This window comes from Pteropus alecto, unplaced genomic scaffold (assembly GCF_000325575.1).
Source record: "Pteropus alecto unplaced genomic scaffold, ASM32557v1 scaffold177, whole genome shotgun sequence".
Classification (NCBI taxonomy): Eukaryota; Metazoa; Chordata; class Mammalia; order Chiroptera; family Pteropodidae; genus Pteropus; species Pteropus alecto.
The window spans coordinates 10822672-10849895 of record NW_006442207.1 but is presented as its reverse complement, the minus strand read 5'-3'; the positions used below and the strand labels follow the sequence as shown (position 1 = coordinate 10849895).

Genomic DNA, 27224 nt, shown 5'->3' with positions numbered 1-27224 from the left:
AGCCCTTGTAACAGCCTGCAGCCCACTGTGTGGTTACTCAGGGGAGACCACCTCCACGTACAGGTTGACTCCAGTGGGAATCCAGCTGCCAGATTTTGGAGGGAGGCCGAAGCTTCAGCCTAGTCACCCAAGATTTCACATTGCCCAGATTCTGGGCGAGCGTTTCTTCATCTGCCTTAGTGGATCCAGCTCCCTGTCTTCTGGGGCAGAGCGTGTGCACCTCACAAGCTCAGAGGAGGCTTGTGATTTCTGAATACACTGAATTAGGTGCTACCTGGGCCTGAAGTACTTCCTGCTTGAACCTGCCACTTTGGCACTTTTACCTGCAGGGAGCAGCGGTCATACTGCCGCCTTGAAGAGGCCAGCACTGCTTTGGAGCACGTGTCCTGCGAGACCTGGCCAAGCAGGAGCTGTGTGTCAAGGGGAGGCTGTGGCCAGCGATTTTTCCTTTCCAGGAAGTGAAGTGAAACTATCATTTATTGGGTACATAAGATGGGCTGCTCATGAGTGTTATTTTAATTTTTAGTTAGCAATTGCGATAATCCTATTGTTTCATGAGCCTGCCGTTTGAGCCACCTCCAGGTAGGTGGCCTGGAGGAACAAACTCAGGGTGGAGTGTGACTCAAAACATAGAGGTGGAACCTGTGTTTCAGGAGAGTAGAGAGGCAGTAGAGAAGTGTCATGGTCCTCAGTCTCAGAGAAGGTGGAACCTGTGTTTCAGGAGAGTAGAGAGGCAGGAGGGAACTATATAGAGAAGTGTCATGGTCCTCAGTCTCAAAGGGCTGAGGTTGTTCAGGTAGCTATGAAACCAGATCTGTAGTTTTGTATTTATTCCTTTACCACTGAGCTTAGAATAAAGAGTTGGCCTGAGGTTGAATCTTTGGTTTTAATTGAGGATTTTGTTGGGTGTACTTTGAACTTTAGCCTTGAAGAGATTTCAGGAGAGGTTTTAGTATACACTGAGCTGCCTCAGTAACTTAAGTGGTGCCGAAATTACTGAGTTAATTGAACCCTTATTCAGGAAGAAGGTGGAATGCGAACATTGGGAACAGCCGGACTTTGTAGAGGAAGAATTTATCAGGTGCTGCCATTTATGTATTGTGGGACTTTGCATTGTTACTTAATCTCTCTGAGACTTGTTCATCCCTGAAAGAAATGGGGATAATGATAGTCATATTTCCTAGGATTATTGTGAGGTTTAAATGAGTTAATGGATTTAAGTGTTGACTTCTATTCCTACTACCAATATTATTAACCAAAATGTATAAATTGGCTACTATTTATCCTATAAATATTAACTTATTAATAGATGCTCATAAGCATCTCTTATGTATCATGTAGGGTTATGTTTGTTTATTTATTTGTAATAAAAATGCAGAAGTTCAAAACTTGCTCTCAAACATCACAGTGTAGTAAGATGACAATATATTAATGTTACACTGCAATGAGAAGTTGCTATAAAGTTAAGATGCATGGAGGGTCACAACAAGGAATAATACGATCTGTTTGGAGGAGTCAGGGTAAGCTTTGTGGAGGAGGTAACTTTGATCTGAGGCTTAAGGGATGGGAGGAGTATTGCAAGTGTAACAGTTAAGAACATAAATGGGCTGAAATGAAAAGGAGGACTTATTGGCTGATTTAACATGAAAGACTAGGGGTTAATAGCTTCAGGTCAGGTTGATCCAGCAACTCAAATGATATCATCAAGGACTTAGATTCTTTTGGTTTTTCTGCTTTGGCTTGTGCAGTGTTGGCTGCATCCTCAGGTTCCACATTGTGATCCTTCAGCAACTTCAGGCTCTCTCTTTAAGAAAGCAGAAGGATTGTAGCCATTCTAGAGCTTGCATCTTCATTCTATATTATTTAGAAGAAGCGGGTCTCTTGGTGTTTCTTGAGAAGGAAAGAAGATGCTTCTCTTTCCCAGAAGCCCCAGCAAGACTATCTTGAATCTCATTGGCTCCAGTTAGGCAACATATTTTTCCCTGAACCAGTCGTGATGCCATGGGAGTGGATTAGATAATTGGCTTAGGCCAATAGAGCTTGCCCTCAAGCTGAAGGTAGGGCAATGCCATAGTCCCTACCACCTGAACCACATGGCTTATCATGAGCAGAACTGGTTCACCAAAGGGGCATTGTTCCCAGGATTCTGGGCAGCATGGAGAAACTATTTCTCCATTGCATCAGTGATGAGGATTTCTAGTCTGCATTTTAGGTGAAAAAATATCAGGGGCATATGTGATTATTGAGTGCCTGAAATGTGGCTAGCGTGACTAAGGAACTGAATTATTAATTTTATTTAATTTTACTTATTTAAATTTAAATAACCATATATAGCTAATGACTATGGTTTTGGAGAGCATATATCTAGACTTTAGAGAGGGTTCTGTAAGCAAATTAAGAGAGAGAGAGATAGAGAAAGGTGTGGGGGGAAATAAATAAGCCTGAATGTCCTGGTTTTGGAGAGAATTGAAAAGTCACTCAAATTTTTTCTCTGTTCTGTGGTTTAGATGAGTAACACAGACAGTAAAACCCTAAACTGAACAGCTAGTGACAGGAAATGAGAATAGAGACCTTAACTAGGGTCAGATTGAGAAGGCCTTTATACCTTGCCGTTCACTTTAGATTTTACACTATAGGGAGTCAACAAGGATTTTGAGGAATGACGTGATCATATTTGGATGTTAGGAAGGTGACCTGGCACTTTGTAGGATAGGGCTTGTGTGGCTAGATGCAAGGAGACCAGTTAAGAGGCAGATGCAATAGGCTCATGAGCGAGAATGAGAATTTGAAGTTAGGAAGGCGTGGTGGGGATGCATAGAAGGTGAAGTATGAGAATCAGGGGCAGAATAACAGGGTGGGTTTGCATATGGTGTGGAGAGGAACATAGCAGGATTCCTGGATATTTGACTTGGACAACTGAATGGACGATTGCCTCCTCTTTAAGCTGTGTCTTTCCAAAAGGAGCGGGGCAGGTCTGAGTGGTCCCTCGATGAACACTCTTTGGGGCATGTGGAATTTATCATGCCTGTGGGAAGATGTCTGACAGGTCCTTAAGCTGTTCTCTCAAGTTTACATTCTGTCTCTGGAGATTAGGTCTTAATAAATCATTAGAAAAAAATTCCACATGCATAATTACTATAAACCTTAAATACTGCATGTGTTTTAGGTACATTTTCAGCATAACAAACCACCCCAAAACTAGTGGTGCAAAAGAAAAGTATTTATTATGTTCATGGATTCTGTAGGTGGAACGTTATGACTGGACATGATATAGATAATCAATGTCTGAAACCTCAGCTAGAAAGAGTCCAAGCGGAGGCTGACTCGACTGGGGCTGTAGTCATCTGAAGGTGTTTTCTCTCATTTCTGGTGACTGATGCTCACTCTTTGCCAGGTCCTTAATGGGCCTGTGGGATGAAACACCATAGCCACTGCGTGTAGTCCTTCCTGCTGTGGGCTGGTTTGGGCTTCCTCATACGTGACATTTGGACTCAGAGCGACATTCCTAAGAGTACATAATCTAGCCTTGGAAGTCACTTCGTACCACTTCCCCTATACTGTATCGGTCGAGGCAGTAACAGAGATCTGTCCACATTTGAAGGGAGAGACATGGACTCTACTCAATGAAGGGAATGCCAAGGTTAAATTGTAAGATAAGCATGTAGGATGGGAGATACTGGAGAATGTAGTTGGCCACAAATGGTGAGTGAATGTGACTGAAGTAAATGAGATCCCTGCTGGGGTGGGGGCTTGACTGGTGCTTGGAGAGTGGATAGGTAGATGCCAGCAGGGAGAGAAGAACATGTACCTGTTGTTGGTGACACAGGGGAGGGTCGATGTTCCTTTTTGAGTCTTCTAGATCAGTCTCCTTACTGCTGAGGGCAACTACATAGTCTAAAGATGGAATCCTGTTACTGCCACGTCTCTGTGGAACACCCTGGGATACAGCAATTTCAGAGTAAATGGCTTCCTTCTAGGTGTCCACTGAACACATTCAATATCAGTTTTAAAGTTCTCTGTGCCCACCCACGTTGATCAGTCTTGTCCAAATGCAAAACCATTGCTCTTGATTTTCTCTGTCATTCTCTATTCTATTCTGGAGTGGAAGGAGCCTCTACACCATAGAATCATAGCAGTCACCAAAGTCCTTTATTAATGTAATAAGTGCCCTTGCTAGTGCAGGAATCACATTAAATAAACTTGCTTGTTTTCCCCCTGTTAGAGTAAGAGTCTCTGGAGAGAAGAAGTTGTGTGTAACCTAGGAGCAGAGCCACATACATAGTAGATGCTCAGTATAAGATTATTTGAATAAAATAAGCTGGAATGAATGTTAAATGAAAGCGGAGCTGAACACAATGCCTTGGCATTTGTATGTCATCTCAGTCTACATGGACCACAAACTTGTTTCTGCTCCTTATTCTTTATTCCTTCTCTTTGTCTCAGAATCCAGCCAGCTCCTTGTTCCTCTAGAACAGGAATATGATCTGCCCCTGATTTCTGTTTTTGTGTCTTACAGTCCCTGTCTCAGAACAGAGGCTCTAATTCCCAAATACACTTTATCTGTTCCATATCATGGAGGGAGACTGTTTTGACCCGGGTCAGCACATAAGAAGGACTGCCAGCTCCCTATCCCCTTTTCCTTGGCAAGTCTTCCTGGCCTGGACTCTTGCTGTAACCAAGATATGTGAGAAACTTATTTTTTATGGGGATATTTTGCAAAAGATATATGATCCTCAGGACCATGGCCATGGATTCTTAGCAAAAGGAAGGGCAAGGAGATATGATCAAATGTGTGCTGGGGAATCAATACAAATAAATAATGTGTTCTTTGTTATTATGTCTTAGGCTACACGAGAGAGGGCTCTTAAATCACCCACGATCAGCTACTGGAAGTTCTTCTCCTTTCCAAGGAGTTATATGGAGACAAAATCCTGGCTCGTGTTATTTTAGGCAATCCAGATCACTCTCTACTGAAAATATTGGTGTTGCTGCTAGAGGAATGCTGGCCACTGCAAAAGACTGGAGGAGAGCAATTCTTCTCTGGGTCTGGCATGGCCCTGATTACATCCTAAATAATTTCCACCTCTAAAGTCTGGGATTTATGAGTACTCTTTTGCTTGAATGGATGGCCCCTTCGCTATGATGTATAGGTATAGACCTTTGGAGTTCCGATCAAGAGCTCGGATAGATTAAAATCTGTTCTTCCTCCCCACTTCTCCCCACATGAGTGGGATAGCCCTTCATCTGTTATGTCTCAGGATGCAGCAATCGTGGCCCAATTCTCTGCTGTTCTGGGTCAAGACCTAGAACAAAGGCAATGTGGGGAATATGGAAATCTGGGCAACCCACAAGTGAAATCCAGGTGAGCGGTGTGTGAAGGGAGCTCAAGAGGTGATCAGACATATGACGAGGATGAGAAATGTCAATCTAGGGAAGGAGATGTCCAGAAGCTCAGGAGGTTGGGCAGGTAATAACAAACATGTTCATCAGTCCCTGATGGGCAAGCGCTGGATGGGGCAGAGGAAGAACTTTGGCCAGGAGCACATTTCCAGGAAAGAGAGGATGCATAGATTCAGAGAAATAAGCTGAAAACTCATCCGACCAACCTGGGGCATGCAATGAGGGGTAGGCTGTGGGAACAGATAAGATGGTCCTCTGGTAAGAGATGGATTTCAAGCCCAGGCCTTGGAATTAAAAGGAAGCACGCTAGCTTCCTGGAAACCCTGGAGTCATCTTCGACTCCATTCTTTTCTATTCTGTCCCATTGGTAATTTTCAGCAACAACTTTCATAGGGTTCTTTTTTTCCTTCTTTTCTTTCCCACTGTTATGGGAAATTAAAAAAAAATTTTTTTTCAATTATGGTCAACATACAATATTGTATTAGTTTCAGATGTACAACGCAACGATTAGACATTTATATAATTTATGAATAAAGTTATTTATACTGAAAAGAAGGGATGGAAAAATATATTTCATGCAAATGGAAATGAAAAAAAAAGCTGGGTGGCAATGCTAATACCGAAAAAAGGAGACTTTAAAAGAAAGGCTGTAACAAGAGACAGAGAAGGACCCCGTAAGTCCAGTACCCACCTGACACCACACATAGTTATTACAATGCTACTGACTACATATCCATGATGTATTCTACATCCCCGTGACTGTTTTGTAACTACTAATTTATACCTCTTAATCCCCTACCCCTTCACCGATTCCCCTTATACCCACCCGATCTGTCAACCATTAAAATGCTCTCTGTATCTGAGCTTGCTTCTGTTGTTTGTTTATCCTGTTCTCTAGGTTCCACCTATAAGTGAAATCATATGATATTTGTTTCTCTGACTTACTCTGCTCAGCACAATACCTCCTAGGTCCATCCATGTTGTTGCAGATAGCAAGATTTCATTCTTTTTATGGCTGAGTAATATTCCATTGTATAAATGTACCATTCTCTGTATCTATTCATTCACTGACGGACACCCAGGCTGCTGCCATATCTTGGCTATTGTAAATAATGCTTCAATGAACATATGGATTCACATGCCCTTTTGAAGTAGTGTTTTGGGTTTCTTTGGAAAAATATCCAAAAGTGAGATTACTAGGTCCTTCTTTGTCTCTTGTTATCGCCTTTCTTTTAAAGTCTGCTTTTTTAGTATTAGCATTGCTACCCAGCTTTTTTTTTTTTTCCTACTTTCATGAAATATCTTTTTCCATCCCATTACTTTCAGTCTGAATGTGCCTTTCGATTTAAAGTGAGTCTCTTGTAGACAGCATATGTAAAGGTTTTCTTATCCATTCAGCCACCCGATGTCTTTTGATAGAGCACTTAATCCATTTACATTTAATTAATTGTTGTTTGATATGTAGTTATTGTCATTTTATTATTCATATTTTTCATTTCTTCCTCCTTCTGTTCCTCCTATTCCTCCTCTTTCTCCTCCTCCTCTTCTCCTTCCTCTCCTCCTCTCCCTTCTCCTCCTCCCCCTTCTCCTCCTCCTCCGCCTCCTCCTCCTCCTCCCTTTAACATTTCTTGTAATGCTGGTTTGTTGGTAATGGACTCCTTTAGCTTTTTTTGGGAAGCTTTTCATCTGTCGTTCTATTCTAAGTGACCACTTTACTGGGTAGAGGAATCTTGGTTGTAGGTCCTTGCTTTTCATCACTGAATATTTCATGCCAGCTCTTTCTGGCTTGCAGAGTTTCTGTAGAGAAATTACCTGACAGTCTGATGGGAGCTCCCTTGTGAGTAACTCATGGCTTTTCTCCTGCTGCTTGTAAGATTTCCTCTGTTTAAGCTATGGCATTTTAATTATGATGTGTCTTGGTGTGGGTCTCTTTGGGTTCATCTTGTTTGAGATTCTCTGTGCTTCCTGGGGTTGTATATCTATTTCCTTTGCCAGGTTGGGGAAGTTTTCCATCATTATTTCTTCAAATAGGTTTTCAATCCCTTGGTCTCTCTCTTCTCTTTCTGGTATCCTTATGATGCAAATGTTGGTACACTTGATGTTGTCATTGAGGCCCCTTAAACTAACCTCATTTTTTTGGATTCTTTTTTCTTTTTGTTGTTTTGATAGGGTATTTTCTGCTACCTTATCTTCCAAATGGCTGATTCGATCCTCTACTTCATCTAATCTGCTATGAGTCCTTCTAATGTATTCTTCATTTCAGTATCATAGTCTTCATTTGTGACTGGTTCTTTTTATGTTTTCTGTCTCTTTGTTAATGAGTTCATCTACTCTTCCCCTAAGTTCATTGAGCATCCTTACAACCAGTGTTTTGAACTCTGCATCTGGTAGATTGCTTGTCTCTATTTCGTTTGGTTCTTTTTCTGGAGCTTTGTTTTTTGTTCTTTCATTTGGAACATGTTTCTTTGTCTCCCCATTTTGGCTGCCTACTTGTGTTTATTTCTATGTATTAGGTAGAGCTGTTGTGTCTCCTGGTCTTCGTAGAGTGACTTTATGTAGTAGGTGTCCTATGGGGCCCAGTGATTCAGTCTCCCTGGTCACCTGAGCTGGGTGCTCCAGGTGTGCGTCCCTTTTGCAGGTTGTATATATCCTACTATTGTAGTTGAGCCTTGCTTTCTGTTTGCATGTCAATGGGAAGGATTGACTCTCAGGCTGGTTGGTTGTGAGGACTGGCCAGTGACTACAATGGAGAAGCTGTCATGCAGGGGCTGACCCTACAGAGCAAGATTCGCTTTAGTAGGGCTCTGCTGCCTGTTGAGTCTGCCCTTTGGGTGTGTTGTTTGTGGAGGCAGCTGGGTGGTGCTCTGGATTGTTCTGAATTGACCCCTGGGCCTCCTAGCAGGGGTCCAGCCACAAGCTGATTTCAACTGCTTCCTGTGCTCTGCCCCGGGGCCACCCGGCAGGAGTCACAAAGGGATCTGCAGATGGCCCCCACCTGTGCTGGGCTTGGAGGTGCTTCAAGAAGCTAAGCTGCAAACCAAGTCCAGCTGCCACTAGTTCTGGGCTTGGAGCTGCTTAGCAAGAGGTAGGAGCACACAGATGTTGCCTGTTTAGGGTTTGTGAACCTTTGAGAGATTTTAGGGAAGTCTTCAGCATTAGCCAAGACAGGTTGTTTGTTGTTTGTATGCAAAAGCCACTGGAGGTGGCTTTGGTGAGCTTGCAAGTTGGGCGGAACAGGGTCTCAGGGAATCACCAGTGCAGGGTGAACAGGGTTAGCCAGGTTGATGGAGATTCAGATATGGTGGCACCTGGGTCTACATGCTGGGAGCAGGGAAGGCTCAACAAAGAGACAATGGATTCTACCAGCACTTCTGTCTGGGAGAAAACTGTCCTTCCAGCTCTCACCATGAAGCTAGACTATTCAGTTCCTCCCTATAGATCTCTGGTGCTCCTCGAGCAACTGCCCCAGCACTGGAGCTCAGAGTGAGCAATCCCGTCAGCGAGTAAGTCCCTGTGTGGGCCCTTTAAGAGGAGCATCTAGGACTCTTACAGCCATTTGTCTCACAAACTCTGCTGGTTTTCACAACTTGAAGCTTTGGGGATTTCTCTTCCCAGCACTGGTGCTCCAGACTGGGGAGCCCAATGTGAAGTTGGGACCCCTCACTCCTTTGGGGGGACCTCTGCAGCTGAAATATCTCTCCCGATTCTCAACCTCCACATGCAGGTGTGGGACCAGACCATTTCGCATCTCCACCTTTTCTACTAGACTTGATGTGGCTTCTTCTGTATGTCCTTGGCTGTAGGACTTCAGTTTAGCTATAGTGCAGGCGATTCTCAATGATAGTTGTTCTGTAGGTTAGTTGTAATTTTGATGTGGTCGTGAGAGGAGGCAAGTACAGTGTTTACCTACTCTGCTATCTTGACTTGAGCCCTTGGTTTTCATCTTCATTGAACCATCCTTCATACTCTGAACAGTTTTGTTTCTAAAACACATGTGCTGGTGAATCATTCACCTGCTCAAGCACATTAGACATCTTTGTGATATTTACTGAGTAGAGTAAAAACTCTTTAACCTGGTGTGGCAGACAGAGTAGCGGCCTCCCAAAGATGTCCATGTCTTGATCCTTCTTTGACTATGTCAGGTTACATGGTGGAGGGGAAATAAATAAAGGGATTATCCAGAGTTATCTGGCTGTTCCCAGTGTCATCAGAAGGATCCTTAAATGGGGAAGATGGAGGCAGAAGAATCAGTCATGCAATGTGAGAAAGACTTGACCAGCTACTGCTGGCTTTGAAGATGGATGGCGGCAATCAGGCAAAGAATAGGTACAGCCTTGAGAAGCTGGAAAAGGCAAGAAAATGGATTCTCCGCTAGAGCCTCCAGAAGGAAGGTAGGAACATAGCCAGCTGACACCTTGATTTTAGCCATTGACACTTATTTGGGCTTCTAATCCCCCAAACTGAAAGATAACACATTTGTGTTATTTTCAACTACTATATTTGTAGTAACCTATTACAGCAACAATAGGAAATTGACAAAGTTGACATTTAAAACCATCATTATCTGACCCCAGTCTGAGTCTCCATCTTCTCTATGCACCCGAAGCTTTAGCCTCAGCAAACCAGCCTCTGCTACTGGAATATGTCAGGCAACTTCAGCCCAATTGTGTGTTTTTTTTGTTTGTTTGTTTGTTTGTTTTTTATGTTGCTTCCTTAGCCTAAAGAGCCCTTTGCCTTCTTCACTTACTATGAGCCAGATCAAATATCACCTTATGTAAAAATTCTCATGTAGGGTAATCCTTTCCTTTATCCCAGTTAGGAAATCACTTTTTTTACCATGTCAACTTTGCACGGTTACTGTGAAACTCACATGAGACAATAGGTGGAATGTCTCCAGCCAGTCTCGTGTAAATCAGACCAATTCTGACTTTCACTGAATATAGTTGTACAAATGTATATCTCTCTTGTTGCCCTGAAAGGGCCTTAGGTCAGAAACTTTGTGTCTCTCATCCCTCCATCCTTCACAGTATTTAGCATAGTGTTGCCATAGAGAGACTTTGTACTGATTTGTAGGGTTGAATAGGAGCTATGTTGTGATAAATGCCAGATTATAGATTGAGTGATAGGTCATCTGCTTCACCCTTGTGTCTGGGGGATCTGGGATGGGCTGGATACTGCCCCAGGTGCTGACGGTATAGGAACAAATAAGACAGGTGTTTTTGCCCTGAGGCATCTTACAATCTAGTCAAATCCCTCCTTTTGTTTCATTTAAAGCAGTTCAGGCTGGAAGCTATTTCCAATCTGGGGAATTGCCAATCCCCAGAAAATCCACTGGGGTTAGAAGCTAAAATGGCCTGCCTGAGAGCTCTTTCAGCACCTGAGACACAAGAGGGAATGATGCCCCTGACAGGAGCGGCAGAAGGAAGGGGAGTATGTACTTCTGTAGATGAGAGCAGCAGAGACAGACCCTGAAATGTAATGAGACAAGTGGGTAGAATCACGCACCAGGAAAAATGAACTCGATGGACCTGTGATCTTCCCATTGCTAAGGCTGTCAATGCATGTCCACACAAAGCAGACATCAGCACTCAGGGAATGCTCTGGGCTTTTATCTCTATGTCAGTGAGAGGCCTGGAGAGGTAGCTCTTTATTTTGTGAGCTTCAAGTTGTCATCACTAAAGAAGTGGCATACTCTCTCTTAGAGACATTGCATTTTCCTACTCGGGTGGCAAATGACTTGGCTTGATCAGAGACTGGGGATGGAAGCGCCCTAATATATATGTTGAGGGCTCACTATGTACCTGGTAGAGATATCTTTTATCTAATCCTCACAATACAGTGAAGGGAAAGACATTGGCTTCATTTTCCAGAGGAGGACACTGAGTGTCCACAGGGTAAGCGCCTTGCCTAAGGTCACATGAGAGTAAGTGACAAAGCCTGGATTCTACACCAAGACTTAAGGCTTTTGCTCATTTTCAACTGATTGCTTATATTTCCTCTGTGTTGATGATTATCTCTGAGAGCGTCACTCTACTGGCTTTGGAGCCATCATTTCATCTTTCATCTGCTCACATCTCTTTCTGCCTTTGGCCTCCTCCTCACAGTAGAGGTTGGATAGAAGGAGTGATAGGTAGGAAGGTAGGAGATCAGACCTCTAATTAATGGTACACCTTTGGAGCTAATTAACCCTAGTTCTGATGAGCTGTCATCATGGCATAGACATTGGTGGGGAATTCTGGGGTCATTTGGTCCTGACCCTGTTACTGAATTTGAGTGCTACCTAATCATTTCCAAAAGATGGCTGTCTCTCTCATTTTCAGAGTCCCTTAGGGAATGAGAGTGAATGGATTTTTAATTCATTTTTAATGTCTCGTTACACAAAACCAGAACAAACTCCCCACTATTCAAAAGCCATTTTTCACAAGCTCCTTGTTTCAACACTGCATTTCCATTTCCTTGATCTGTCACTTGTCTTATACAGTACCAAATTCTGCAAAGTACTTTCTAAACAATGGCCCTGTTTTAAATAAGGATGACTCATGCTTATTAATTACTGTATCTCTTATTCCTTCCTTGGATCACGCAGAAATAGGCAAACCTGTGTTTGGGTGCTGGTTCCTACCTCTCCCTAGCCACATGACCTGGGCAGTTTCCTCATCTTGACAATGTGGGTGGTGCTATCTACCGTTCACCGTGGGTATGCCCATTATCTCTGTAATGAACATAGGGCACCAAGCATGGCGCTAGGCACTTAGAGGTGCTCAGTATATATTAGTGTCCCCACCTCTGCCCTTTCTGTATTTGTTCTTCTCTTATCTAAACTACTCTCTCTACTCAATAAAGTCTTGCTTTTGTATGTGGATCCAGTGTTTTTCTAAACCTACATTTCATCAAGTGTCGGTATATACCTTTGTCCTCTCTAGAAGTCCCTAGAGAAAACACGCTCTTTAAAACTTAACACAGTCATATTTTAGAAAGTTGCTTTAACCAACTTCCCTCCCTGTCCTTGTGTCCTCTTACTCTCTTACCTGCTTGTAGACAGATATTCTAGAAGTCGTTTCAAAAGCCACTTTGAATTCTCCCTTCTTTAGAGACTCGGCAGTCCAGCTCATTAAGAGACGACCTTGAAGAAGTTTACAAAATACTCCACAAAGAAGTGGGCTACCCCACCCCCATCTCTTGTATCTCGCTTACACCTCTCATTCTCTAATGAGGGCATCACCCCAGCTCAGACTCATCTTCTCCTCCTTCGAATGCCCATGGCACCACTTTCAAGTCAATAAATGTGTTGTACTTCTGTTGGTTAATCGGTACCATGTTAAGGAAGAGAATAATAATACTCTTGTAATATAATAATAGGAAAAGTAAGGTGTTTGTACTGAAGGAGCACATCGATTAATCGTGGAGGTACATATGCAAATAGAAAATTATAATATAATCAGGTGGGTAGCGTTATTAGAAATATGTACATGTTAGGGGAATAGAAATTAGGGAGGAATCGGTTCTTTCTTGGAGGACAGGTGAGAGAGACATCAGAGTGTTGATGATCTTTGAGGTGGACCTTGCGGAATGAAAAGGAGCTCCTTAGGTGGAGAATGGGAGAAGGGCTCTCAGAAGAGAGAAGAGAGCTTGTGCTAAGGTAATGGGAGTATGGAACAGGGAGAAAAATTGGTATTCCGGTGTGGCTGGAGTTTAGATGTCATTTTTGGGAAGCGGCTCTAGAAGAGGGTTAAAATGTCAATTGGGGCCAGGTCGAGAAAGATCTGTCATGCCATGATGAGGAATTTGGAGTTGATCTCAAAGGCAGCGTGAAGCCACTAGAGATTATTTGGCAGTAGGTAACACGATTCAGCTTCTGCTTTAGAAAAGTCATTCTGGTGTAAGAATGAAAGAGGGATGAAGATCAGAAATTCAGTGAGCGAACTAGTTATTTTGAAGGCCTTTACAGTCATCTAGTAGCTATATCCAATGGTCCATTTTAAATCTTTCTTGTACATGAACTGTCAGTAGCTTTTCACACAGCTGAGAATTCCTTCCTTCTTGAAACTTTTTTTTTTTTTTTTAACTTGGCTTCCAGAACCCTCTCCTGGGTTTCCTCTAATCTCATAGACCATTTTGTGTCAGTGCGGGTCTCCGACTCTAGGTATTTCTAAAAGAAGACATTGAATACAAGAATAGATTACAAGAGTCCTGTAAAGGCTGGAAAGGCAAAGTTGCTCAAAGATTGGTAATTGCAGAAACTGTTACACCCCTGCACAGAAGAGAAAAAAAAATAGTACAAGAAGTCAAGGATTTCCGTTACCCAGATTCCTGCTATGTATTCTGAGCTCCATAAGCAGGAACCCAAGAGCCTGCACTTCCTGTCACTGAGACCCAGCATGCTGTAGCTACCAGCTGCTCTGTTGCTGCTGTTGTGTTGTCACCAGAAAACAGACATGTAAAGAGAGTAGCTTTTTCCTTTTCCACTGGTCCTTATGACTACCATCCCCCTCGAATCGGCAGAATCAAATTAGAAGCCAGATAGATGACAGGTGAGTCTTAGAAATATAATTCTCAGAGTTCTGGTTACCTCCAATACATAGGCAAGAAAGTGGGCCAAGAGTAAATAAACATAACAATCACCCTTTTAGCTGCTATGAGAATTCATTTCTATCCCTTATTCATAAGTAACCCCTTCTTTTTCTGTTGGGGAAGCAGTCAGTTCAATGGAACAGGTGTTTTGTGTGCTGGTGACAACGTCCTCCCTGGGAACCAAGATTTCTCTATCGACAGTGCCAAAAGTTGTGGGGAGATGAAGAAAATATCATATGATGGCTTATTGGGTATTATAAGCTCTTTGCTTCTTTTTCCCACTTTCGCCTTTGCGTTTCAGACCTTTATATTTTGACCACATACTGGTCAAATCCACATCCTGGAGGACAGCACCACAACCTCAGAGTGTTGGCTCCAGGCTAGTCCTGTCATTGAGTCTTTGACAATCCATTCAACCATGGTATCAGGTCATCTGCTTCTGGGTGTCGAAGTTTGTGGTGAGACCAGTGAATTCCGTGGACATGCCCATTACTGCACTTCATTTGCTGTGAAATGAGCTCCTTTGTTAGAAGTAATGTTGTGTGGGATACCGTGACAGTGAATAAGGCATTCTGAAATTGAAAGATTTTGATTCTAGCATAATCACTGCAGGCAGAGAAAGCAATTCCAATGAGAAGAAATTGCTCCTCTATGTCATGGGAGGGGTGAAACATAACCAATCTGCCACTAGGTACCATAGCGGGGTCTCAGCATTGTTTTCTGATGTTGGCAGTTGAAAACTCAGCAGTGATAATATCTGCATCAGCCTTGGTGAAGGAAGTCCATGCTAAGTCTAGGCAAAGCCTCTATCTCTGCTGCAGTGACCGCTTTACACAGGAGCCCACAGAGCAAACACAGGGGGAGCTGGGGAAAGAGGCTTAAAGACTTTACAGAAGGCCATCTTGTCTTTCGATTATTGAAAATCTCTTCTGTAGTAAATACCATTTGGTGAGCTTTCACACGGGGCACAAATGTCCACTGAGCCAATATTGAAAGGTCCAAACACAAACTGGCTTTTCTCCTTCAGTTCTCTGGTTCCAATTGCTGAAATGCCCCAGCTTTCTATCCTCATATCTCTACTCTGTGCACACTTCATCTCTCGACGATCTATTCTAGTCTCATGTCTTTAAATATCGTCTAATCACTGACAACTTCTGAACTGATATTTCTATCCTAGACTCTTTTCTCTGAACTCCAGACTCATTTATCCAGCTGACCATTTGACTTCTCCATATGAATTCTCCTGGGCTCCTCAAACTCAATATCCAACGCTAAGCTTGTAATCTTTACTCTAAACTGCCATCTCCTAAAGTCTTCATTTTATATAATGGCAACTCTGTACCTCCAATTGACTAATCCCAAACTCTGAGGGTTATTCTTGACTATTTTCTTTTATTCACACCCTATATCCAATTTGTCACCAACTCCTATTGGCTCTACCTTCAATTATTTTCACATCACATCCCTTTTCCTGTCCACTGCTGTCGCTCTGGTCTAACCCATACCATGATTCACTTGGATGATTAAAACAAGATCCTAATTTACTTTTGTCCTTGTGCTGCCTTTCTTACTACAGCAACCAGGGTGATCCTATGAAAACTTAAGTCCTCTGTTAAAATCCTCCAGCAGCTTCCCATCTCACTCAACAAGAGCCAGAGTCCTTACATGGTTCACAAGTTCCAGCCAGATCAAAGTCTCCCAGTATCTCCCCGCCCTCATCACCTTCTACTCCCTCTCAGCTCCAGCCTCATTGGCCTTCTTATTGTTTCTTGAATATGCCAGGCACACTCCTACCTCAAGATATTTGTATTCGCTGCTTCCTCTGCTGGTAATATTTATTACCTAGATAGCCACATGCCTTCATCCCTTCACCTCATTCAGGGTTTTGCATGAGTGTCAGTTGTTTTTTTTTTGGACTTTCCTGGGCTGCTGCTTTACTGCTGCAGCCTACTTACCCCTGACCGCTTCTGCGTATTCGCACTTACTCTTCTCCTTCTGTTCACATTTTTTCTCCCATAGCACTCGCCACCATCTGACTACAATGTCATTTACCTACTTATTTGTTTGTTTATCTCCCCTGCTGAAATGTAAACTTTATGAGGGCAAAGAAGCTGGTTCATTTTCTTCACTGTTGAATCCAAAGCACTTGGCAAACAGGAAGCATTCCATACCCATTTGGTTAGTGAGTGAATGAAAAAGTTATGAGGACCTGAAATTGGATGATACAGTGGACAGCCACACATTACAGAAGACTTAGTATTTATCTTGCTGTGTGTGGGATGAGGAATCAAGGGTCATGCTGAGGTTTTATCTTGAGCCACAGAGTTTATGATAATGTCCTTTAAAAAGCCTGAAAAGGGGACAAAAGTTTTGTGAAAGTCTCTGCATCATATATGACAAACTTGGTATCTCTTATACTATTTCCTTGTCCTTTCAACTGGATTGTAAACTCGTGATGGGCAGGGAGCACTGTCTATATTATTCTGAATTTGGCAACACCTACCACAGTTCTGGATACCCGGTTGTGCCTGCACAGTCTTGTACTGGAGATCGGTTGGGCCGTGGACTACAAATGTTGAATTTCTGTTCCTTGGGTACATCTCTCGGAGATGGAAGGAGGACCCTGGATTCAGACTCTGCTGAGACTAAAAGACGTACTCCTGTAGACCATCTCCAAGGAGTATGTAAAGCATCTTTACTATGTTACCATGGTCAGCTGCTTTGGTAAAGAAAGCCACTGTCCCTATTCCAATCGGCTGGAAACAACGAACTATCAGTTAAGGGCCAGAATGAGGTGGTAGGAGGTGGGGGAGGGGAAACTGGAGGGGCACGTACAGAGAACCCCATGATTTAAAGGCACCAATATTTCAGGAGGGTTTAATGAACTAAAGTAATTTTCCTTCAGAGTAAAATTTTACAGGCATTAAAGGTCCTCACTTCACTGAATGTGCTCACGGGCGAGAGCATCCTAGTGATTTATGAATGTGCAGATTATGCATTATCCTTTCAGAGGACAGGATTCCCCCGCGGCCTCCTGCCTTCCTTCTGAAGCTGAGTTCAGGAGCCGGGTGAACACTCTGGGTCCGATTTGCAGCCTCCTGTATTGCCATTGGAGTCTAGAATGGATGGATATTTTTTAAAAAGGAGCTTAGCAACTCTCAAATCCGAATTCCCCCTTTCCCTCTCACCAAATAAGGATTACATAGAACCCTTGTCTCCTGAAGAATAATTATCATACTAATAACTCATATTTGCATAGAACAGCTTATAAAACAGGTCAGCTTCCCTTATTTTATTTGAATCAACAACCTTGGGAGGTTGGCAGGGGGAAGTGTGTCATTATCCCCATTTTAGGAAATTGGAGCAAATTCTGAAAACGTAAATAAGTTGCTCAGGCTCGCACAGTCACATATGGTAAGACTGAGTTTAGAGCTCAGCCCCCTCATTGCAAGCACTCTGTTCTTTCCATGCTGCCACACGAGCCCCATCCAGAAGGCAAACAGCTGGACCCAAGGGGATAAGTGAATTTAGACATGGGAAATTTAGAAGGAGTCTCAGGTGGAATAGGGACCGAATCTTCTTTCTCTGCAGTTCAGAGTGCGGATACATCTTCTTGCTCAGGAAGTGGGTGAGAAGAGTATAGCTCCCTTACTCCCAAATATCACTCACCCCAACCTTGCTAGCGACTTGGACTTTTTTGTTCAAATATAGATAATCCTGGAAGGCAGGTTAAGGAAGACTGTACATTTCACAAGGACAGAAATCATTTCTCTTTTGCTTACTTTGTCACCAAGAATCTTATGCTCCAGAAAAATGAAAGATAGAAGGGAAAATGAGAAATAAAGACTATAGGTATTGGCATTGTGTGTGTCTATAGATCAGGGAGTTAACTGAAGGCTGGCTTGAGCATCTGGCAGCAGGAGACACTAGATGCCTGTGAACAAGAAAATTCGGGATGGATGGTGAACAAAAACAGCACCAATTTATTTTTTAAGAGGCCAGCCATGTCCCTTTTTGTTCTCTTATTATATGTTCATTATTAAATATAGTCCCTTAATATATAGTAATCATATATTATATATATATACACACTATATATACATAGTTAAGTCTCATTATATTATCCCTCATTGTCAACACCTTCTTCTTTCTTATAAAACTTTTTATCAGCCCATAGTTGACCACAAACAAGGTCAGCTTCCTCTGTCCTTCCTGTGTCAAGCCATTGTCCTTTGTGCCTTCCTTCCTACCGTGGCGTAGTCTGACTGTGTCTCCAAGTTGAAAAAAAGGAAAAGGAAAAGAGAAGGAAAGGAAGGAAGGAAGGAAGAAAGAGGGAGGGAGGAAGGGAGGGCGAGTTGGTTCCATATATCCATATTCTTACTGTGCTTTAAGTCCCAGATCATGTAATTTCTCCTTCATGAAGACGGCTGATCTCATTTTCTGGACTTAATTGCTTCTTCTTTTGAACTCTTATAGCACATTATCTGTACCTCTTTCATATAGTTATCATCTCATCCCTTCTTTTTTTTTTAATTTTTGTCATACATTTATAATTCATTCAATGGACCTTGTATAGTACTTGCCATATGTCCGGAGCTGTGTTGGGTACTGGGGAAGCAGAGTTGAATGAGATCTGATTTATGACCTCAAAGAGGTCACAATCTAACAGACAAGATAAATATATGAAGAAGTCACATTAACCCAATGTGTTAAAAGCTATATGAGATGTGTGAACAGTGTTATTTCAGAGAAGATGTCAGATGGCAATTTTAGGTTATGCATGTGAATATATGTATAGATGTGCATATATGTGTCTATGTATGTAAATTTTTATAAATGTATATGAGCTTTCCCAGCTATATTTACATATACGCTCACATATATATTGAGGGATTTCTCTACTACTTTATGTGTATCTACATGTGTATAGCTTATATTAAGAGAAAATGCTATTTACTCATGAATTATTCTAATTTTTATTTCTCTTGCTGTCTAAAATCTCTCTAGGATTGTAGCCAATTAGGTCAAAAAGATACTTATTTGACAAAGCTCACTGACAAACCTGGATCTCCCAACAATTTGTCTACTCCTTTTCTTATTACACATCTCTGTTTCCTATTTTTTTCCTCCAAGAACAAAGAAATCAGACATTATCTTCACCCTTGGGCTTTGAGCTCTGGATTCCTCCCTGATTGCTTGTTGGAGTTTAGCAGGTACCTTGCTAATTCTCGTAAGCGATGCTCAGTCACTACTCGTGGGCTCCACGAGTGAGTGATAAACTATTTGAGGCCAAGTTTTTCTTCCCCGTCTTCTTACTCATTGCCTTGCACACAGAGAGCTCAGAGAAACATTTGCCGAACGGAAGAGCATTGCATTAGAGAGGAATAGCATGGTTGAGTCACATAGTCCTGCCTGGGATGCTGGCTCTGTTCCTTGCTAATTCTGCACCTTGGGGGCAACTTGCTGAGCTCTTAGGACTCAGGTTCCTCATCTGTAAAATGGGGATATTTCATAACACTTGCTCAGTCTCAAAGTTTGTTGTGGGGCTTGAGAAGCATCCAGCGTAGTATTTAGCACATTGTAAGGATACAATTAATGTTTTCTCCCTGCTTTTTGTTCTTTGAATTTGAGTGTTCACTCTCTTCTGGGGGCCCCTGCTGGAGGCGAGTCAAGTCAGGTTTTGTTTTGGGTCTTCTACTCTTCTTGCACTGCACGTCCTTCCACTGGTGATTCCAGAGCACGTGTACACCTTCGCTTTCCATCTTGAGTACTCGCCCAGCAGCCTGGGGCTTGTTAGGTGGGTTTACTGCATGTGCTTTTAGCTTTCTTTCTCTTGTGATTGCATCCTACCTGGTAACCTTTGGAAAGCTCTGAATGGTGAGAGAACCCAGGGGAAGGCAGGCTTTCTTTAGGTCTTGGTTTTGTTTGCTTGGCACAGAATGTCCTGAGGCTAAAGGTCAGATGATCAGCTCTTCATAGCTCTGTTATTGCCCTTCTGTGGTGGCTCCAGGGGAAAGGAAGCTTCTAGTCCCCAATTCTCAGTGTTGGGACCTTTCCTCTGGGGAATGTGGGGGTGACTTTGCTGAAATGTCCTCCCATACTCTCCTACTGCCTACTTTCTTTGTTAGATTAAACCTAATTTAAAGGAACGGATGCTTTTCTAGGTTGGGATCTCAGCAAGGTAGAAGGATGGTGTCATTTCAGCACAGAATTAGAAGAGGAATCATGGTATGATGAAGTATTTCTCAGATTGTGGTCCTCTAATCACCACATGGTTTCTCGATACTGCCCAGGACTCACTAAGTCAAACTCGCTGGGTGCGGGGCCAGGGAATCTGACTTTTAGGCTCCAGTCTTATTCATGGAGTAGGAAGAACAGTGCCCTGAGAATCTGGTCAAGATCACACATTATTGGGACTTTAACTTGAGTCATTTCCTCTCTCTGTGCCTCAATTTCCTCACCTATAAAATGAGGGTGATAGACTAGATTAATACCATCCCCTTCTGAAGACTGATTTACCACTCAGACACCATTATGTTTCATTGACTTAAAAATGATTATTTTTAGGAGCCTTTGATGTGCTGGGTCTATCTGCTAGGGAGAAAGAAGTAGAAAACATGAACCCTTCCTCAAGTTGTTCAGAATCTAGTTGAGAAGTTAACTTGTGTGACATCCCAACACCATCAAGATAGTGTTTAATTAAGAAGCAAATCATATAATTTTGTTTTAAGCACGACAAGACTTCAAAGAGGAATAACTCTGATGGCTGGCATAGTCCTGGGAGGCTGCCTGAAGAAAGTGGGTTTCGAGCTGTTTCTTGAACAAGAGGCAGGCATGCACAGGTGGGCACAGGCAATGATACAATTGTACAGCATGAAAGAAAGAAAGCAGAGATGTGCGAATGGGTTTGAATTATTTGCAGCACCTTGAGAAACTCGGATTGCTGAAAAAAGGGATAGTTTCTTGAAAACTGGGGAAAAATGGTTGGAGGAGCCAGACTGTGGAGCGCCTTACATACCAGGCTAAGGAGTCGGGGTTTCATCCTCAGGCGAGGGAGCCAGTAAAGATTTTTAACCAAGAAAGTGCATGCATTGAGAGGCAGACTTGAAAGTATATACCGTGAAGGCAGAAATAATATTAATACAGGTTTGGAAGGGTGTGTCTGTCTGGATCCTCTAAGAAGCAAACATCAAGATGAGATGAGAGGCACAAGAAACATATTAGAGACAGACAAGCTGGGAGGAGGAAAGGAAAGAGAGTGGTTCAAGCACTGGGTAAGTAGGCTGATAGAATGAGAATGACTGGGTTGTTAGAAGGGTTTTCCAGACCTAGTTATCTGTTAGAAGCTCTAGTAATTAAGTGGGACTCTTACGGCCAAGATCCTTCTTCTCTTTGTATGGATTTTGCACTTTTGGAGGTTGTTTGATGTCCCTGCAGGCTGGATGTTGGGAGGAAATGAAATGTTCTGACTTGTGTCTGTAGAGCTCTAGATGGGTGTGCTGACCTATTCCTAGAAGAGCATAGTTTTGAGTCTGTCCAGAATTCGAGATGGCTTGCATATAGCCACCTTTGCTTTTGTGTACTGACTGTGAGAATGACTGTGAGAATGACTTTGCAGATGAAAGAAAGTGAAACGAAGAGAAGTCTATTGTATGCAAGTATGTGTGTGTTTATTAATTCAACAAAACAAATTATCTGGCACATTGCCAGATATTTGGTTGCGGGGAGGATATGGCTAAGTCCCTTCCCTTTATTAGGCCCTGAATGTAATAAATGAGGAAACTTACCGTGAATGGGAGAGGCAAGGATCACTGGGTAACTGTGGGAAGCAATTCTTTGCTTGGAATACACACTCCTTGCTGTTGTGCTATGCTAATAGGACAGGTGGTTTGGTAGATTTTACTATTCTGCAAATATCACACCATTGATGTCTTTCTTGGCTTCACTCTTTCTTGCCAACGCATCATCTTCATCATAGGATGCAATCAGAGAGGAAACCTATGAGTCCTCTAGTAACAGCCCTGCAGAAAAGCTGAATGTCCCAAACCAACCTTGCCCTGGACTCTCTTTGACCTATAATGAGTCACATCCTTGGTTCTAATTCTTTTCTTAGTTTACATAAAAGAAATGGAAATAGAGCTGACCGACCTCATGGGGTGCTAGATGAGAATAAATATCAAAGGGAGTGTTTTGTCGTCAGTTAAATGCCATAAAAATGTTCAATATAATGGCTGATTATTTTTCTTTAATCTTAAATGGATGCTTGGAATTGGGAAAGCCCCATCTTGGTAGCAGAAATTCATTATCTTGGAAAGAGTTTAATGACTGTGGTGCAAATGAACTGGAGGAAGTTAAATTGTGGAATGGGAAGGAGCTGAGAAAAGTGAAATGAGTTGTGCATTAAATTTAGATAAACACAATTATGTGTAACTGGATTATCACGCGTGCAGGCTGACGCTGTATATTAGGCACCTGCATTTTGATTAAAATCGATTCAGGTGCATGTGCTTAGCATCCTTGTAGGTATGGAGTTTGCCTAAGCTGTGTCCAGGCACATGAGGGGCAGGCAGGGAGATGTCTGATATCCGAGTCTCTAGCTGGAGAATTTTAAAGGGCATGGGACCAGAGTGACCAGCCCAAGACCATTTCAACAAACTGCTAACAGGCAGCTCCAGTTCTCTGACAGGTACGACTTCCTCTGGGCTTCATGATTTCAGCTAGAGTTAGGAAAGTGGTCTTGGAGTCCAGTGCAGTCCAATGACCTGTTAACTCCTTGGAGGGGACAGATGCTGCATGGTAGATGGCAGGTGGCATCAGAGGATGTTGGGGACTGGGTTTGCCTGCCATTCAAGTATTTGTGGCTGCTGAGGCGCTAGTAAATGAAACACAAAGTCTCTTTGAACTGCTCTGTAGACAGAATCAGGCCCACTTCCTTCTTCCCGTTTTAGCCCAAGTCTGAAAGTTCGAGTTATCTCCAGATCAAAAGTAAGCCTATCCTCTGATCTCCGGGTGGCCATGCTAGAGAACAGAGCCAGCCGGCCCGTGCCTGACTGTGAAGGACAGATACGGAGAAACAGCTGTAGATACCCGGTTAATTCCTGGTGGCGTGTTTTATTTCAAATGCAAAGCATCTTTGGGATTAAAATAAATGCTACCAGTTACAGGGCCACGTTAAATTAATATGTTTTTCTCTTGCTTGATCCTATAATACCCCTCAACTCAATGGATGACTACTAAGCCCTCCTCTGGGTGATTTGAGATGCACTGTATATTGTTACACAAACTAAAGTAAGCTTCCTTTTTTCCTCTCTTTCATTCCTCTCCTCTGCCCTCCTCCTTATCCCCCTCACAGGTTATACTTATCCTGACGAAGCTGTACGACTTCAACCTGGGGAGTGTGACTGAGAGTTCACTTTGGAGGTAAGTGGATTAGAGATTCTTAAGGAGCTACTCGGCTTGGCTCGCATGAGAAATGCCAGCTAAGCAGCTGGGAGGCCTGTTTTGGGAGGGAGCAGAAGATGGCGCTCTTCCTGGAAGCCCTCTTTAATGCCCCAGGTGGGACCAACGACCTGGACCTGTGAATTCCCTTAAAGCTCTGCTTATCTCTCTTGGGGCGTTGTCACATCTTCTCCTTGGCAGTGTTGGCACTTCTGCATTCCTGACCAATGAGCAAGGGTCTGGTTGGAGGGATCAGGGCAGCACGCCTGACCCAAGGGGAGCCGCTGTAGGAGGGACTGTTTTCAGTCCTTTGTGTCTGTAAGATGCTGTCGTTTTTGAGAAGCCGGTACTTGTGAGAACAGAGCCATGTAGGAATCAGGCCTGTGTGATGACTTTCATGGGTTTCGTGGTCTCTAGCTTCCTCCATAAAGTAATATGAAAAAACGTATTTTATGAATGCATTAGCATAAAGACAAATGTATTAAAACATTTTTTCAGCCTACTTTTTTTTTTTTTGGTTTTGACTTAAGAAATGAAAGCATCTGTGCCTTGGGCACTGTGCCCATTGTGTGCTGGATAAGTCAGCCCTCGTGGGACGCTGGGGCATGCTGGGCGGGGAGAAGATGGATGCAGGTGGGTTAAGTCATGAATGAAGCCAAGAACCTAGGAGTTTCCTTGGAGAGGGAACACCTGCACTTACCCTTTCATCTACCTCCTCACACCTGTATGCACACGCAGGCTCACAGCCCCACTGCCTACAGTCACACAGGACTATAGCAAGTTTCATCAGCCACAGCGAGATGATGCTTCATGCTCCATGCTTATTTTCTTCATGAGACGCAAGAGAGCGGTGTATCTATCCCACTTGCTTTGTCATTTGTAAACATTGGAGAGGATGCTGTCACAAAAGTCCATTCACTTGGCTGCACCATCATCCCAGAGCCCTTTCCTGAGGGTTTCCTGGATCCTTGAGCAGAGGGCTCCAGGACATGAGTGAGTATCTGTGTACCTTGCTTCCTCTTAATCTGACTTGTTTGTTTGCAGAGAACTAGCTGGGGTCTCTCTCTCCCAGGAAGAGGCAGAAGTCACAGCATCTATTAAATATTTAGAGGTTAATTGCTCATATCGACTGTGGCCTGCTTCCATTTGCGCAGGATGTCCAAAACCTAATTTTGCTGCTCAGTGAAAATTGGCAGAGGTATAAGTAACCAGGCTGCCTCTAATAGATGAAAGCATGCCTGTTTCCACTCAGGCGGGAATCCAAGGGAATCAGAGCCTCAGAAACCTTCCCCTTAGGCCCAATCAAAGTGACGCTGTGGTGGCAGCACTGGACTCCTGTGCTGTCTGCTCAGTGCAAATAATGAAAAAAGCCAGAAAATCCTGTCTTGACAATGGGAAACAGCCATACACGGCAGCCCATGTTTCCGGGAACGTTGGGCTGGTTTTAGAAGGAGGCCAGGCAAAGCCAGGGAGCCATAGCCAGGTGCTTAATGCTAGAGGCCCTTAAGTGACCAAATGTGTGTTCCATAGTCATCAGAGCCAATATATTCCCTGGTGTGCACCAAAGGCAGTAGATAGCCGAGTGACCCCTAAGGGCACCTTGACATCCGGTTGTCAGGATTCAAGTCCCAGTTTGCCCATCCAAAGAGCTCTGTAACTTTGTGAACTTTATTTAACCTATCTGTGTCAGTGTCCTAGGCAAGCCATAGCAAAATACCACAGACTGGGTAGCTTAAAACAGCAGAAATTCATTCTCTTCCAGTTCTGGAGGCTGGAGGTCTGACATCGAGGTGCTTTTAGGACCACACTCCCTCTGGGGAGGCTTAGGGAGAATTTTTCCATGTCTCTTTCAGCTTCTGGTGGCTCTCAGCATCTCTTGTGGCTGCATTACTCTAACCTCTGCCTTCATCTTCACGTGGACTTCTCTGTGCCTGTGTATTTTCCTTTTCTGTCTCTTATAAGGACATTTGTCATTAGGGCCCACCAAGATAATGCAGGATGACTTCACCTTAAGATCTTTAACTTAATTACATCTGCAAAGACACTTTTTTTTCAAATAAGGTCCTCATTACAGGTTCTGGGGATTAGGAGGAGGTGGACATATTTTGTGGGAGGTCGAGGCACCATTCAACTCACTCCACTCTCTAAGTCTCAGTTTCCCTGAATATGACTTGGAGATAGTACAGAACCTACCTTTGCTCCAGCCACATTGTCCTCACTGTTCTTCATGCACACCAATCTCTTTTCCCCAGAACTCTACACGTGGCTCTTCCTCTGCCCAAGGTCTCTTCTCCCAGGGGTGGGCATTCCCTCACTTCCCTTCCTTCTTTGTTCGCCTCATCAGTGAGGCCAGTCCCCAGATTTCACATTTCATCATTCTATAGCACTTATTACCCTCTGGCATACTAAATGTTTGCTTATTGACTTATTTATTGTCTCCCTACATCCACTTACATCTAAGCTTATAGGAAAAGAGAGAATTTTCTTTCCATTTTAACTTAATGCTGTATCCTCTGCACCCAGAACAGTATCTGGCACATAGGAAGGACCTAATTCATGTTTGCTCACTAAATAAATTCATGGATGGATTGGAAGGATTCAATGAAATAATAAATGAACAAACACTTAGGACAGTAACTCACGTGCAGGAAGTGCTCACTTAATTGTAATAATTAATGATTGCTATAACCCTGTGTGTCTGTATAGTTTTCATTCCATTTACTGACTTTGTATATACGGATCCATTGATGCAGGAGTCCATGCGATAGAGATTGTGGGGCACCAAGGGGATGTACTCTTTGTTACCTGGGACTTAGCAGAGATCTTCAGAGGCTGATGGCAGGGACTAGGGAGGGGAAGAGAGTTATTTAGAATGTTGTCTCTTATGCTGACTGTGGGGGCGGAATTGGAATATCAATTTCTACGTAGTCAAAGTTGTTCTTTTGTGGATAAGATTCTCTGAGCTGGATGTTGGAATGATGGGCAGGGTGCAATTTGGCAAATGAGGAGTGAAAGAATGTCCTTAGTGCAAGAAAAAGTCCAGGCAAGGCTGGGCTGCAAGAGAGAAGGGAGCCAAACAGGAGGCAGGAGAGCTCTGGGTGTTGGACCAGGTGGGAATTGTTGGGGACTCACCAGGTTCACAGAAGGGGCCAACATAAACGGGGTTGCTCAGGGTGTAGTTTACATATAATAGAGTCCATGTGGTGTGTGATCTTTTAGGGATTTGAAAACCTGGTGGGTATATGGGCTTTCCCTCTGGGTAAATGTTGTACAGGAATGTATTTCTGTGTTGTGTTTTAGAGGGTTTATGGGTGTGATAAAACCCAGCTTAGGAGCCCTGAATAGAGTATGGTGGAAGAAAGGGACCGCTCCTGAACTTTTGGGGAATTTTCCAACTTGCTGGGGCCTCTCAGGGTATCTTCTAACTTTTCGTTGTCTTCCCAGCTCAGTGCCTAAAGATCTGTGTCTTCCATTCTCTTTTCTAGACTGATGATGTTGCACTTTACAGTTGGAGCCTAGAGCACGCTGATCTTCCTTGCTAAATCAATGTGCAGAGAAAAGAAAGTAAATTAAACACGCACCCTTCAGGTTTTATGACTTGGCCCAACATGTTTAACCAAGTTGAAATTGAATTTGGTGATTCTTCAATTTTCTGTACAACAGAGAAGCCTGGAGCAGTAGCTGTCATGACAAGATGACAATCCCTGGCAGGTTACAGTGTGATATAATTATTTGCCTCACTGGATTAATAATTCAGAGACCATCTACTTCTAAATAGACAAGACTGGTTAAAAGCATTCAACGATGTCGCAGTA

At 43.1% G+C, this 27224-nt stretch overlaps 1 protein-coding gene across 1 annotated transcript in view; it reads left to right on the top strand.

Moving 5' to 3' along the window:
- The window catches only part of SORCS3 (sortilin related VPS10 domain containing receptor 3), a 523893-nt gene that overhangs the window by 147307 nt on the left and 349362 nt on the right, over nucleotides 1–27224 (top strand). The window contains exon 2 of the mRNA XM_006920878.1: nucleotides 23324–23391. Coding sequence (XP_006920940.1) covers nucleotides 23324–23391 — 68 coding nt within the window. The remainder of the gene's footprint in view (nucleotides 1–23323; nucleotides 23392–27224) is intronic.